At 40.9% G+C, this 12,521-nt stretch overlaps 1 protein-coding gene across 1 annotated transcript in view; it reads left to right on the forward strand.

The window, feature by feature from the left end:
* Positions 1-12,521, forward strand: part of LOC133456470 (alpha-1,6-mannosylglycoprotein 6-beta-N-acetylglucosaminyltransferase B-like) — a 293,267-nt gene that overhangs the window by 258,699 nt on the left and 22,047 nt on the right. Inside the window, 4 exon segments of the mRNA XM_061734986.1 lie at positions 219-355; positions 8,589-8,747; positions 9,862-9,993; positions 9,995-10,009. Coding sequence (XP_061590970.1) covers positions 219-355; positions 8,589-8,747; positions 9,862-9,993; positions 9,995-10,009 — 443 coding nt within the window.

A 12,521-nucleotide genomic window follows, 5' to 3' on the forward strand; every position in this document is an offset into this window, starting at 1 on the left:
TCGCTATTTATAATACTTAGAGAGGCAATAATCCCACTCACCGAGCCGCTGAACCGAGACACATAATATAGTGTGTTTTTTTTTTTCCCTGGCTTTCTTCTCGTTCCCTGATTTGCAATAAACCTCTCTTCCTCCTCTTCCTTCTTCTCTGTGGGTTTGTTCTCCACGCTCGCCACTCTCCCGCCTTTGCTTGTTACCGCTCACACACACTCACACAGCCCACACGCCAGACAACTCCTTCATGGGCTTCGTTTCGGAGGAGCTCAACGACACGGAGAAGAGGAGCATACTGCAGAACAAAGTCAACAACATGGCGGTGGTGTACGGGAAGGAGGCCAGCATGTGGAAGGTACCGGCCGCGGCTCACACGCTGCGCTAACATTCTGTTGAAGCGACAGATCGCGTCCTCGGCTGCGTTGGCAGGCGCTGTTGGCGCTCCGCGGTGGTGAAACAACAAACTGTAAACTGACTCCGTCACTGATATTTGAATGTTTTTATACAGAAGAAAATTATCAGTTACTTGAAACACAAACACGTGCGTGCATGTAGGAAAAGATCCAAAAGAGTGTGTGAAAAACTAAGTACACACTTATATATTTATATCAGATTAAGAAAAGAAGTACCAGATAAATAACACTGGAAAACAACTCCAATAGAATCCTCTTTATTGACTTAACCGTTGTACTGTCTTTGAGTCAAAATGACCTAATTCTCCTGTTCCTTCTTTCCTCCTGCTCTCTCTTTCCTTCTCCCTTCCTCTTTTCTCCCTTCCTCTTTTCTCCCTTCCTCTTTTCTCCCTTCCTTCCTTCCTTCCTTCCTTCCTTCCTTCCTTCCTTCTTTTTTCCCTTCCTTCCTTATTTTCTTCCTCCCTCCCTTCTTTCCTTCCTTCCTTCCTTCCTTCTTTCCTTCTTTCCTCCTGCTCTCTCCTTCTTTCCTTCCTTCCTTCCTTCTTTCCTCCTGCTTTCTCCTTCTTCCCTTCCTCTTTTCTCCCTTCCTTCTTTCCTTCCTTCCTTCTTTCTTTCTTTCTCTCCTTCATTCCTTCCTTCCTTCCTTCTTCCCTTCCTTCTTTCCTTCCTTCCTTCTTTCTTCCTTCTTTTTTCCCTTCCTTCCTTCCTTCCTTCCTTCCTTCCTTCCTTCCTTCCTTCCTTCCTTCCTTCCTTCCTTCCTTCCTTCCTTCCTTCCTTCCTTCCTTCCTTCCTTCTTAGGATACAATTAGCATATTGTTCCTCAGCCCGATAGTCCGCTGATCCATATCCATGAAGCTGGGGGGGGTCAAATCCTTTCGTGGTTATTGTCATTATTGGTAACATGCTAAATCATTTATTCCCCCTATATTGGGATATTTTTCCTGCTTTCCCTGTCGGTAGGGGTCTGTCGGCCCCCTGCTCTGGGACGGGGGGTCGATGGTGGCGGAGCTCAGGTCCTCTCCCTCACACTGGATATGTCTTTGGTTGGTGGGCCTAGTTGTGCCCCTGGGGCTTGGTCGCAGGTTACCACCTCTTAACCCTTGTGCTGTCTTCGGGTCAAGGAAGGAGGAAGAGAAGAAGGGAGGTGTAGCAGGGCGAGTGCTACCGGGGCCGACCGAAGGATGGAGAGACACAGAGTTTCGTGCAGACCCTTCTTTATTTAAGTTTCACCCACATGTGCACAAGCATCACCCAGCTGCAGCTCCTCCGGACCTTTTGCTGCTGTCCGGCTCCGCCTTATAAGGCAGGCAGGGTGGATAGAACCAGCCACTCAGGCGGATGGGACACAGGTGCGTGTCCCATCAACCTCTCCACCCTGCCACAGGAGGAAAGAAGGAAGGAAGAAAAGAAGGAAGGAAGGAAGGAAGGAAGGAAGGAAAGAAGGGACAAAGGAAGGAAGGAAGGAAGGAAGGAAGGAAGGAAGGAAGGAAGGAAGGAAGGAAGGAAGGAAGGAAGGAAGGAAGGAAGGAAGGAAGGAAGGAAGGAAGGAAGGAAGGAAGGGAGGAAGGAAGGGAAAAAAGAAGGAAGGAAGGGAAGAAGGAAGGAAGGAAAGGAGAAAACAAGGAAAGAGATGTACAAGGGGAGAAAAAAAGGAGTAAAGGAAGGAAGGAATGGAAAAAAGAATAAAGGAAGGAAGGAAGGAAGGAAGGAAGGAAGGAAGGAAGGAAGGAAGGAAGGAAGGAAGGAAGGAAGGAAGGAAGGAAGGAAGGAAGGAAGGAAGGAAGGAAGGAAGGAAGGAAAAAGAAAGGGAAAAAAAGGAAGGAAGGAAGGGGAGAGCAGGAGGAAAGGAAGGGAGGAAGGAGAGAGCAGGAGGAAGGAAGGAAGGAGGGAAGGGAGGGAGGGAGGAAAGAAGGAAGGGAGAAAAGAGGAATGGAAGAAGGAAGGAGAGAGCAGAACGAAAGAAGGAAGGAAGGAAGGAAGGAAACCAGGAAAGAAGGAAGGAAGGGAGAAAACAAGGAAAGAAGGAAGGAAGGGAGAAAAGAGGAAGGGAAGAAGGAAGGAGAGAGCAGGAAAGAAAGAAGGAAGGAAGGGAAAAAGAAGGAAGGAAGGAAGGGTGAAAAGAGGAAGGGAAGAAGGGAGGAAGGAAGGGAGGGAGGGAGGGAGAAAAGAGGAAGGGAAGAAGGAAGGAAGGGAGAAGGAAGGAGAGAGCAGGAGGAAAGAAGGATGGGAGAATTAGGTCATTTTGACCCGAAGACAGTACAAGGGTTAAAGAAACAACTCTTTTCTAAATGTTCTGTCACAACATGTTTAACATTCAACATATCTAATAAAGATAACAGCGTAATAGTGTGATCAATACGACGAAGGACTGAGCTCTAAAATATTTTGCTCGAGTCGTTTTTTTTCATGTCGCTCTTCCAAACACGAGTCTTTAATTGGAGGCTCTCCCACTCAGACGCTTCTGCTCGCTCATCTTCCTGAAGGAGAAGGAAACATTTGAGCCTCCAATCTGCAAATAATTACAGGGATGTTGTTTACCCACCACGATCAGCCGACACACTTCAACAGATTGCCTTATTGTTGCTTATGCAAGTGTTCCTGAGCAGTTATTAAAGTACAATCCTCTATCTGCTGTTGACGGTGGAGTCTGTTATCTGTCGTGTCTTTCCAGCTTCACCTGTTGTTGAAATGTCGGCTAACTGCAGTTGTGTCCCGATTTATGTTCCTTTCTCTGTTTCCCTCGGCCTCTCTCTCCTGCGGCGGACCATCGACGCTCATTAGATTCAGGTAAGAAACTCTTTTAGTACACACTTCTCTTATTATGTCCATCCCTCTCCAGGAACACAAACGTTTCTGATGAGGTGAGGTTAAATAGCTCCTCAGCTGAACGCTCAAATCTGATGTCGTTCACTTGTCCTACTGAAACAGTAAAGTTTTCATGAAAACGCAATTCCTCCCAGAAGTTAGGCAGAAGTGGGCCTTTTTCGGGCCGCTCGGTGGCGCAGTGGGTTAAGCAGCGGGCCATATACTGAGGCTACAGTCCTCCTCCTGCAGCGGTCGCGGGTTCGAATCCAGCCCGTGCACCTTTGCTGCGTGTCTTCCCCGTTCTCTCTCTCTACCCCTTTCCAATCTGAATCTCCAATAAAGGGCCACTAGAGCCCAAAAAAACCTTAAAAAAAAAAAAAAAGAAAAATCAAATAAATGATTGAAAAAGGCCCACTTCTTTTTTTTTTTTTTTTTTTTTTAAGAAGTGGGCCTTTTTCAATCATTTATTTGATTTTTCTTTTTTTTTTTTTTTTTTCATTCAAATTTTTATTTGGAACAAAGGTGATACATGTTATCAATATTGCATGCTTACATCATGTCCCTGTTTTTGATGTATAAAAAAAAGTAAAATAATAATAAGAAGAGGACGACTCATTCATAGAGAGAGGGAAAAAGGGGAGAAATAATGTAAAAAGGAGAAAAAAAGAAAAGAAAAAAAAACATTTCTCACACCTTTTTACCTGCTCTTTTCCTAGTATAGCAATGACATGAGAGGGGGAAAAAAAAGATAAATTAAATTTGATAAATAGATTAAAAAAAAAATTTAAAAAAAAATGATATAAATAAATAAATCAATTTTTTTTTAAAAAGGAAGGGGGACTAGCTACAAACATGTTCACCTGAAACAATATAATACTTGAAACATCACAGAGTCAAGATATGAATAACAACAGTAGAGTAGCTCAAGAACTTAGCGGGAGTTAGTGGGATTTTTCTTTTTTTTTAAATAACTGTCAACAGCAAGTGGCAACGCCAGCAACATCTGCATAGTTGGATGATCTCTTGATCTTTTTAGCCGTGAGAAAGCCTGAGTGCCGCGGTGCCATTTCCCCTGAAGATGATGTCATGGTGGCAGACTACTGGAGTTATGGCACTTTTCCACTAGTATCTACTCGGCTCTACAAAACTTGGCCTGGTTTCTTTTCCATTACAACCCGGCACCTGGAGCAGAAGAAGGCGGGTTTGGAGTGAAGCTGCTGTGACGTACTTGAGCGTCTGACACAAACAAAGAAGAAGACAACAACACCAAAGATGCAGAACCTGGAGGAGATGATGTACTGCCGGGTCTGTGGCTTGTGTTCCATATCAAGTAAAAAAAAAATGAGAGTGAGAGAAGCTTCAAGCAGCAATGCTCTTTCAGTATTTCTTTTAGTTTGCCTCGGCGCTGCTGAAAAGTCCATTGGGCCTTTATTCTGGTGAGATCTGAAGATACAACGCAACAACGAGCAAGCGAGTGATTATGTACATTCAATGAGTGAATATTATGAAAGTAAAATATATATTTCTCGCTAGAAATGTAATCAAAATGCATTTTTATGCAGAAACTAGCTCAAAATATAGATTTTTTTTCACTAAAAAATGAGAAATGTCCGCCATGTTTTTTGGTGTCACGGCCAGAATCTTGAAAGTCACGTGACTTGGACGCAAAACGAATAGGCGGAAAAAATGTAACAATGTAACAATTCAAGGGCTATTATTGTAACCCCTCTACGTTTTTGCATTTTGGACCAACGTAGGCAGGGTACGTTTTTATGTGAGACTGGGTTGCAAGCAGCTATGAAGTGACAGAGCTCCTGGTAGACCTGGTCGTTCCTTATCGCCCGTCTAGATCCCTTTTTTAATTCTCTCCTCAGCACCAGGTTTATGAGCATCTGCACAGAGTTGGATCACGAAGCAGACTTCTGCACTGCAGTTGCTGGTTGCATAAAATGAAGAAGTCACTCTTCAAACGATGTCACATCCTGACTCAGACATCTGACTCCAACCCCCCGACCAATCGGTGGCCTGTAGTGTGATGATGTCAGATGCAGCCGACTCAGCCGCTTAGAACCTCGGAAGAGTAGTTACAGAAATGTATCTACTCGGCACGAGTAGACCCCTAGTGGGAAAGTGGCAACACCAGGTTGAGGCAAGCCGAGCTGAGTAGGTACTAGTGAATAAGCGGCATAGTTAAAGTAATAAAAAATACATACTGTATTGTCAGCTGCAGCAGCATAGTGGGGGTGCACTCCTTCATCACAGATGTGTTGGGATGTTGCTCTTTTACTGGATTTGGAGAAGGTTTGGATTATCGTCTCATTCTTTTCTGAAATAGGAGTCGATTTGCTCAACGGTCTCTGCTCTGTGTTGTGAAGATAAGATAAGATAAGATAAGATAAGATAAGATAAGATAAGATAAACCTTTAATAGTCCCACAGAGGGGAAATTTGCAGTTTACAGCAGCAAAGGGGTTAGTGCAAAAAACAAGAGGCATCAATAGAAAAGTAATAACACAGTAATAATAATAACACACTATAAACAGTAAACTGGTATATACAATATTAATAAGAAGAAGAAAAATAAATAATAAGAAATACTAGTATATAAAAAGATAACAGACGGATATTTACACATGGATATTTACATAATAAAGGTCCGGACTGCAGACCGGGTCAGCACCCGGACTCTTCCGTCCTGGTGCACAGAGAGCCTTCAAAAACTCTGAATCTTTTGATAAGTTTATGTAGTGCAGGCGATGAAATATTCAGTCTGAGGAGCGTTATTCTGAGATAGTTGGAAAACTTGTAGATGCACCAGTAAACATTTGCTCATCTTGACATCTTGAACACAAACCAAGCGAGATCTTCTTCCAAGTGTTTCCTCTGTAGCACCACTGACTTCTCCAGGCTGCTGTCGTCCATTTATGCCCTTGACAAACCGTTCAAACGGCAATAAGACCTTTTTCTCCTGTCCGCATCAGAAGAAATGAGGTGAGGGATAAAAAAAATAAAATAAACAAGAACAGCAAAGTGGAACAGGCTTTTTAAGGGTCCGGCCCCCCCTGCACGTGTTTCTCTTACTAATTCATTACTATTGTCTGGTACGCTTGGCGCATGACTTCATCTCCTAATTGGCTCGGAAAATCCTTAAAGTGAAAACTATTGATCGCTGTATCTTCCAGTTATGCTGCTTAATACCAGCCGGCCAGTCGATACGACGGCCGGGGTTACGCTCTGTTCACGTGATTAAGGTTCGGTTGTTAACTGATTATTGTTGGTTTTTATGTTCTACCGAGCTCCACATTCAGTGTCGGCTTTGAACGTGTGTCCGTTCGGTTTTCTCAGCCTCAAAAAGTCATAGTTACAATGAAAATGAAGCAGAAATGTAGTGAATGCACATGTATGGATATAGAATTAAGATCCTGTTGTGTAGTGATGTAAAAATATCCACAGAAAGTAAATGCTCTTTATAAAAAGTCTTGTTTTTATATACGTGTAAATGTCTCGGAAAGACGAGAGTATTGATCACCGTAGCGCCGATTCATCCGGGGAAATTAAACCACAAAAACAAGATAAATCAAAGTTTAATAAATAGAAATCCCAATTTGGTCATTTAGTAACTTGTGGTTTGTATTTGCAACGATTTTCTAAACAGAATCTGAAGCAAAAATGTTGATAAACACTGATTTAGTCTTAAAATATTAGTTCTATTTGATCAAATTTGTCATCGTATGGTGATCATAGTCAGCCACCTAGTGTAGGAGGGTAAGTGCCGTCATTTCTGTGAGGTGGAAGTTCTTCACAAATGTTGCTGCTGTAGCATTAAAAACACCACAAGGTTCAGTGTATAAGAAAAAAAAACACATCTGATCTTTTCTGGATGATTTTATTTAATATTTACCTCTCAGAGTGAGATAAATACAATCAACGATAAACAACGCAGTCTGGTATCTTGATTCTCCTCTTTTTCAGACACTTTTTGTCTTTTTTTTTTATTTGCTTGTGATCGTTGTCCTGTCACATGACCCAAAGGTCCCGCTGTATTTGCCACTTGTTCATGGTGGACTCAGGTGTCAGGCCCTGGGGGTTACAATACAAGTCCTAATGATCAACCCTCCACCACCGTGCTTGACAGTTAGTAGATGTTCGTGCTGAAGTACTGTGCCTGTGATCTTGTTCGACAATGTAGAACAAGAACTGAAGTCTGGTTCTTTATTTAGCTTGAATATTTGGATTAGTTGGAAATTGCCTAGTAGCATCCTATAATGTAATTATTTCCTGATAATGTAATAACACCTGAAAAGGTAATAAAATTTGCACTTAACTCAATCGAAAATGTAATAAAACCCAATAATGTAATAACTTCCCCAATAATGTAATAAAATATCCTGACGGATATTGTAATAACATTTTTACGGATAATGTAATACCTTATTACGTTATTGGGAATTTATTACATGGTACTCAAAGTCTGAAATTTAACCCAATAGTCATTCTGGTGTTTCAAATTCAGTGTATATAACATTGTTAGATACTAAAAACACAAAATGTAGAACTCTGGACTGAAAATGATCATATATATTACATTATTTGTCAAATATTACATTATCAGTTTAAAAAAAAACAAAAAAAAGACCCACCTGAAAATGTATGAATAATGAACGAATAATGTAATAAGGTATTACTTTATCGGTAAAATCAGTCAGGATATTTTATTACATTATTGGTGAAGTTATTACATTATTGGATTTTATTATTTCGATTGAGTTAAGTGCAAATGTTATTACATTTTCAGGCGTTATTACATTTTCAGGAAATTATTACATTATAGGGTGCTACATGCCTTCCAACCTTTCCCAGATAGCAAGACAGCAGTAGTGTCTTTATTGAGGTCATCCCTGATGTCGTTTCTCTTTGGCATAGTGTTTGCACACCTGAATGCTCCAGCACCAGCAGACTGTCAAAACGCCTGCTTTTACAAAAGGTGCTCACTCTAGTTGCCCAGTTAATCAATTGCATTGGGCATTGATTTTCAGCACCTGCCTGCTACTCACCCTCTTGATTTCCATGGAAACAGTTGAGGACGTACGTAGTTTTTCACACACTGAATGTGGAGTGAAGCAGTTTGGCAAAAGCTAACTGGCCTGGATCACTGCAGGTTACACGCTTTTATTATCCCTTTCCTAAAGGAGGAAAAATGTGTTCTCTTATTGCCCTGAAATCTGACACGAGGATAAAAGACCAAAGACACTCAGCGCACGATACTTGAGCAAATTCTTTAGTTTTATCTTTTAAGCAATGTTCTTTTCTTAAACTATCCTGTCTTCATCGCTCACCTTTGATCTGGCCAACCCATCTTGGTCCCCTCATCTTCCAGCAGGGCAAGGAGAGCTTCCTGGAGATTCTGCACAGGTACATGGAGGTGCACGGCACGGTGTACTATGAGACCCAGAGGCCTCCGGAGGTCCCGGCCTACGTGAAGAACCACGGCCTGCTGCCCCAACACGAGCTGCAGCAGCTTCTCAGGAAGGCCAAGGCAAGCAGGCTGACTTCTGACTCATCTGTTTCCTGATTCACTTCAGATGTTTGGACCTAAACTTAGATGGCACGATATTGCATACGATTAGGGGTGTAACAATATATGAAATTCCGCGATATTGGGTTATTAATATGAATATATTGTGTTTATTCCTCGACCCGCGGACCAAAATCTTACTCCGCTCAGAAGAAACTAGTACCGTTTTGCGGTCCCGATCACGGGGCTCTAGCGGGGTTTTGAGCTCTGAACCTTTACTTATGTAAGGCTGATGTGGAGTTAAGCCTTACCTTATTAAATCAAACCTTTTTATCAGGATAAACACGGGGACAACTTCTGCTAAGTTCCAGTGTACTTTAATGTCCCTCAACAGTGTAGGATTTTAGAACATCAACACAGCACCTAGTGCCGTACTGTGGCGTATCACTCCGCCCAATCTAAAACAGACTAATCACTACAGATAAACTGACTAGTGTCATTATAGTCCCTGATTTACATCAGAATATAAAGAATATATTTATAAAATAATGAACCCTGAATTACCAAAATAACCTTCTTAACAAAAATAAATCTCCTCTTACACTTATAAGGTGAGAATGAATCAATCTGTGTTATGATGTAAAATTGTATGTATTTATTTACTTTTATTTATTTATTTAATTTTAGTTGTTAAATTTCTGGAAAATAAAAAAGTCAAATCATACATGAGAGAAACTATTCAGTTTGTGGCAAAATATTTGTACTTGTATGAAACTGAAGATGCATAATGCAAACCTGACATTTACTTTTAGTTCAGTTTGTGGAAAATGGTTGGCCTGGCTTTCTCTTTAAAACTTAAACAGTTATAAAGCATTACAAACTGTAACAATAGGACAAACGCACAGCATTGTTTTGTATTTTGTGTCTTTCAAATAAAAGACAATTTTTTCCAGTAATATGTTCCTCATTCAAGGTTGTTAAAAAAATACTGCTAATATCGTATCATATCGTTATCGTGACCTCAATATCGTGTATCGTACCGTATCGTGAGATTAGTGTATCGTTACACCCCTACATACGATATTAAAATACTCTTTTTAATTACAAAATTGTTTTTTTTGTTGTTGTTTTCTAGCTTTTCATTGGGTTTGGGTTCCCGTACGAAGGACCGGCGCCCCTTGAAGCGATTGCCAACGGTTGCATTTTCCTGCAGCCCAGGTTCACGCCGCCTCACAGCTCATTAAATCATGAGTTTTTCAGAGGAAAGCCCCACATCCAGACAGGTACGCTTCATTTTCCCTTCACCATTCAGCTGGAATGTCCAATGTTTGTCGAGAGCCTTACAGCAGCTTTCTGGGCCACTTGTAGACGGTCAAGCTCTTTTTTTCTTTTGTTACAATAGTCTCAACAAAATGAGATAAATGGGTGAATCATCAGCAGGAAAATACAGTATATATCAGGATATTGTTTGATTATCGGTCCTACAGGAAGAATGTACAAAAGGAACTGCAAAAGTCCCAGAACGGGACCTTGAGTTATCCCACATGAAAAAAATAGAACAGATTTGCATGGTAGACTCTGAAAGCTGAAAGACTCTAATCACATTACAACTTCTTTGTGCTCCAGCAGGAAAATGCTTAGTCATGGTATGTATTTTATGTAAATAATTGTTCTGACACTCACAATTTACAGATCCGATCAGACTGACTGTAAGGTAGTGGTAGTTGGCATCCTAGTTTAGCATGAGATAAGATAAAACAAACACATTACATCACTTTGCACAAGTTTATTTATTTCTGCTGTAAAGCTGGACATTTGTGTGGGGTGTGGGGGTCAACGAAAGCTGACCCACTTTTAGAGCCAGCCTCCGGATGCTGCCCCTCGAGCGCAAAACATTCAACTTTGAAGCAAAAGGCCACAGCGGGTCTCATTCCTGTCAGGAGTATATAACAAGAAACGGAGGCTTCAGTTCACAGAAATGGCAGAAAATAAGATAAAAACACGTAGTCTTAATCTATTTATCTTTCATCATGCAAAAATTCTAACATCGTTTTCATTTGTTTCTGCTCTTATTAATTAGTATTAGGGCCAAACTAAGACCAAAAAAAAAAGTGGAATTTACGAGAATAAAGTCATAATATAATGAGAATAAAGTCATAAAATTACGAGAATAAAGTCATAATGTTGCGAGAATAAAGTCGTAATAGAATAAAGTCGTAACATTACGAGAATAAAGTGTTAATTTATGAGAACTCTAACAGGAAGAGTGTGTTAAAATGTTGAATATTGAGCATCTTGTGAAGTTATATTCATATATTTATAATATATTTAATATTACGACTTTATTCTCGTAATATTACGATTTTATTCTCGTACTATTACGATTTTATTCTCGTACTATTTTGACTTTATTCTCGTAATATTACGACTTTATTCTCAAAATATTACGACTTTATTCTCGTAATATTACGACTTTATTCTCGCAACATTATGACTTTATTTTCGTAATTTCCTCTTTTTTTTCTTAGTTTGGCCCTAATACTCCGTCGTACAAAACAGAAGAATCAAAGTAAAGTATTTTTTAAAGCAGTTCTATGTTTTGAGAACTGAAACTGAGGCTACTATTTGTGTGTTTTTTAGTAAGAGCAAAAAGCACCCGGGCACATGAGTGTGTCACAAGTAGACAGCTGCGGGATTAAACTTAGCAGTTTTGTAGGAAACCATGACTGTTTCCAATGCAGTGCTCATCGACGGCCATGAAGAGGGGTGCGGACTTCATGATGCGTTCCCCCAGTCTCAGAAATGTTACCAATAAATTCAGACTAAATTGCTTCCATGACCGTGACAGCTTGTTGTTTTTTCCCCCAAAGAAGAGTTTTGTGGTCTCCCCGTTATTCAGTGGGCCATTGTGTTTCTCCTTTTTCTATAAAAATAAAAATATTATCTTTTCAATGAGGTTCTGAAACTAAAAGAAAGTTTGAACTTGGATTTGCTGGTTTTCATTTCTGTTGATTGAAATACTCACATGATAATGTCAGAATTTCGGGTAAAGAACATGAAAGCACCCCTCCTATCAACACTTGAGGCTGGTGGTGGAGGTGTGTGTGTGTGGGGGCTGTTTCCTTGGCACACTTTTTTTGTGTTATTCAAAGTGCTACAGTGCTAATGAGTGGCGACAGTTCGGCACATCTGATCTCATATGAAGGGCTGACACACAAAGTTTTTACGATACAGTGCCTCCATGTGGTCAGAACTGGTATTGCTACATAATAATAATGGCAAATTTATCTACGTGAGATTATAGTGTTAATAGCTGAATGAGTCAAACAGTGTTAGTGCGTTTGCGGGCTAGTTTTTCAAACCATCGCTGCTCCAGTTCAATGCCACCAGCATAAAGTGTACGACGCCAGCTGCTACGGTTTTCAGCCATCCTTTCCCAGCTAGATGTATCGACATTTAGCGCTTTCATATCGCGTTTCGCGACATCCTTGAAGCGAAGAAGTGGACGTCCTCTCCTTCGCACACCCTCACAAAGCTCGCCGTAGAGGATGCACTTGGGCAGCTGGTAGTCTGGCATTCTGTGCAGGTGACCAAGCCAACGTTCTGATCTTCAGAGTTTGGAAGAGAGATTTGCTGCCAGCCCGTTTCTAAACTTCTTCGTTCGTGACCCTGTCCTGCCACTTAATTCCCTGTATGTGCCTTAGGCAATGCATATGGAAGGAGTTCAGCCTTTGTTCTTGACGGGCATATGTTGTCCATGTTTCCGCACCATATAACATTATACTAAGAACGCAG

This window comes from Cololabis saira, chromosome 1 (genome assembly GCF_033807715.1).
Source record: "Cololabis saira isolate AMF1-May2022 chromosome 1, fColSai1.1, whole genome shotgun sequence".
Lineage (NCBI taxonomy): Eukaryota > Metazoa > Chordata > Actinopteri > Beloniformes > Belonidae > Cololabis > Cololabis saira.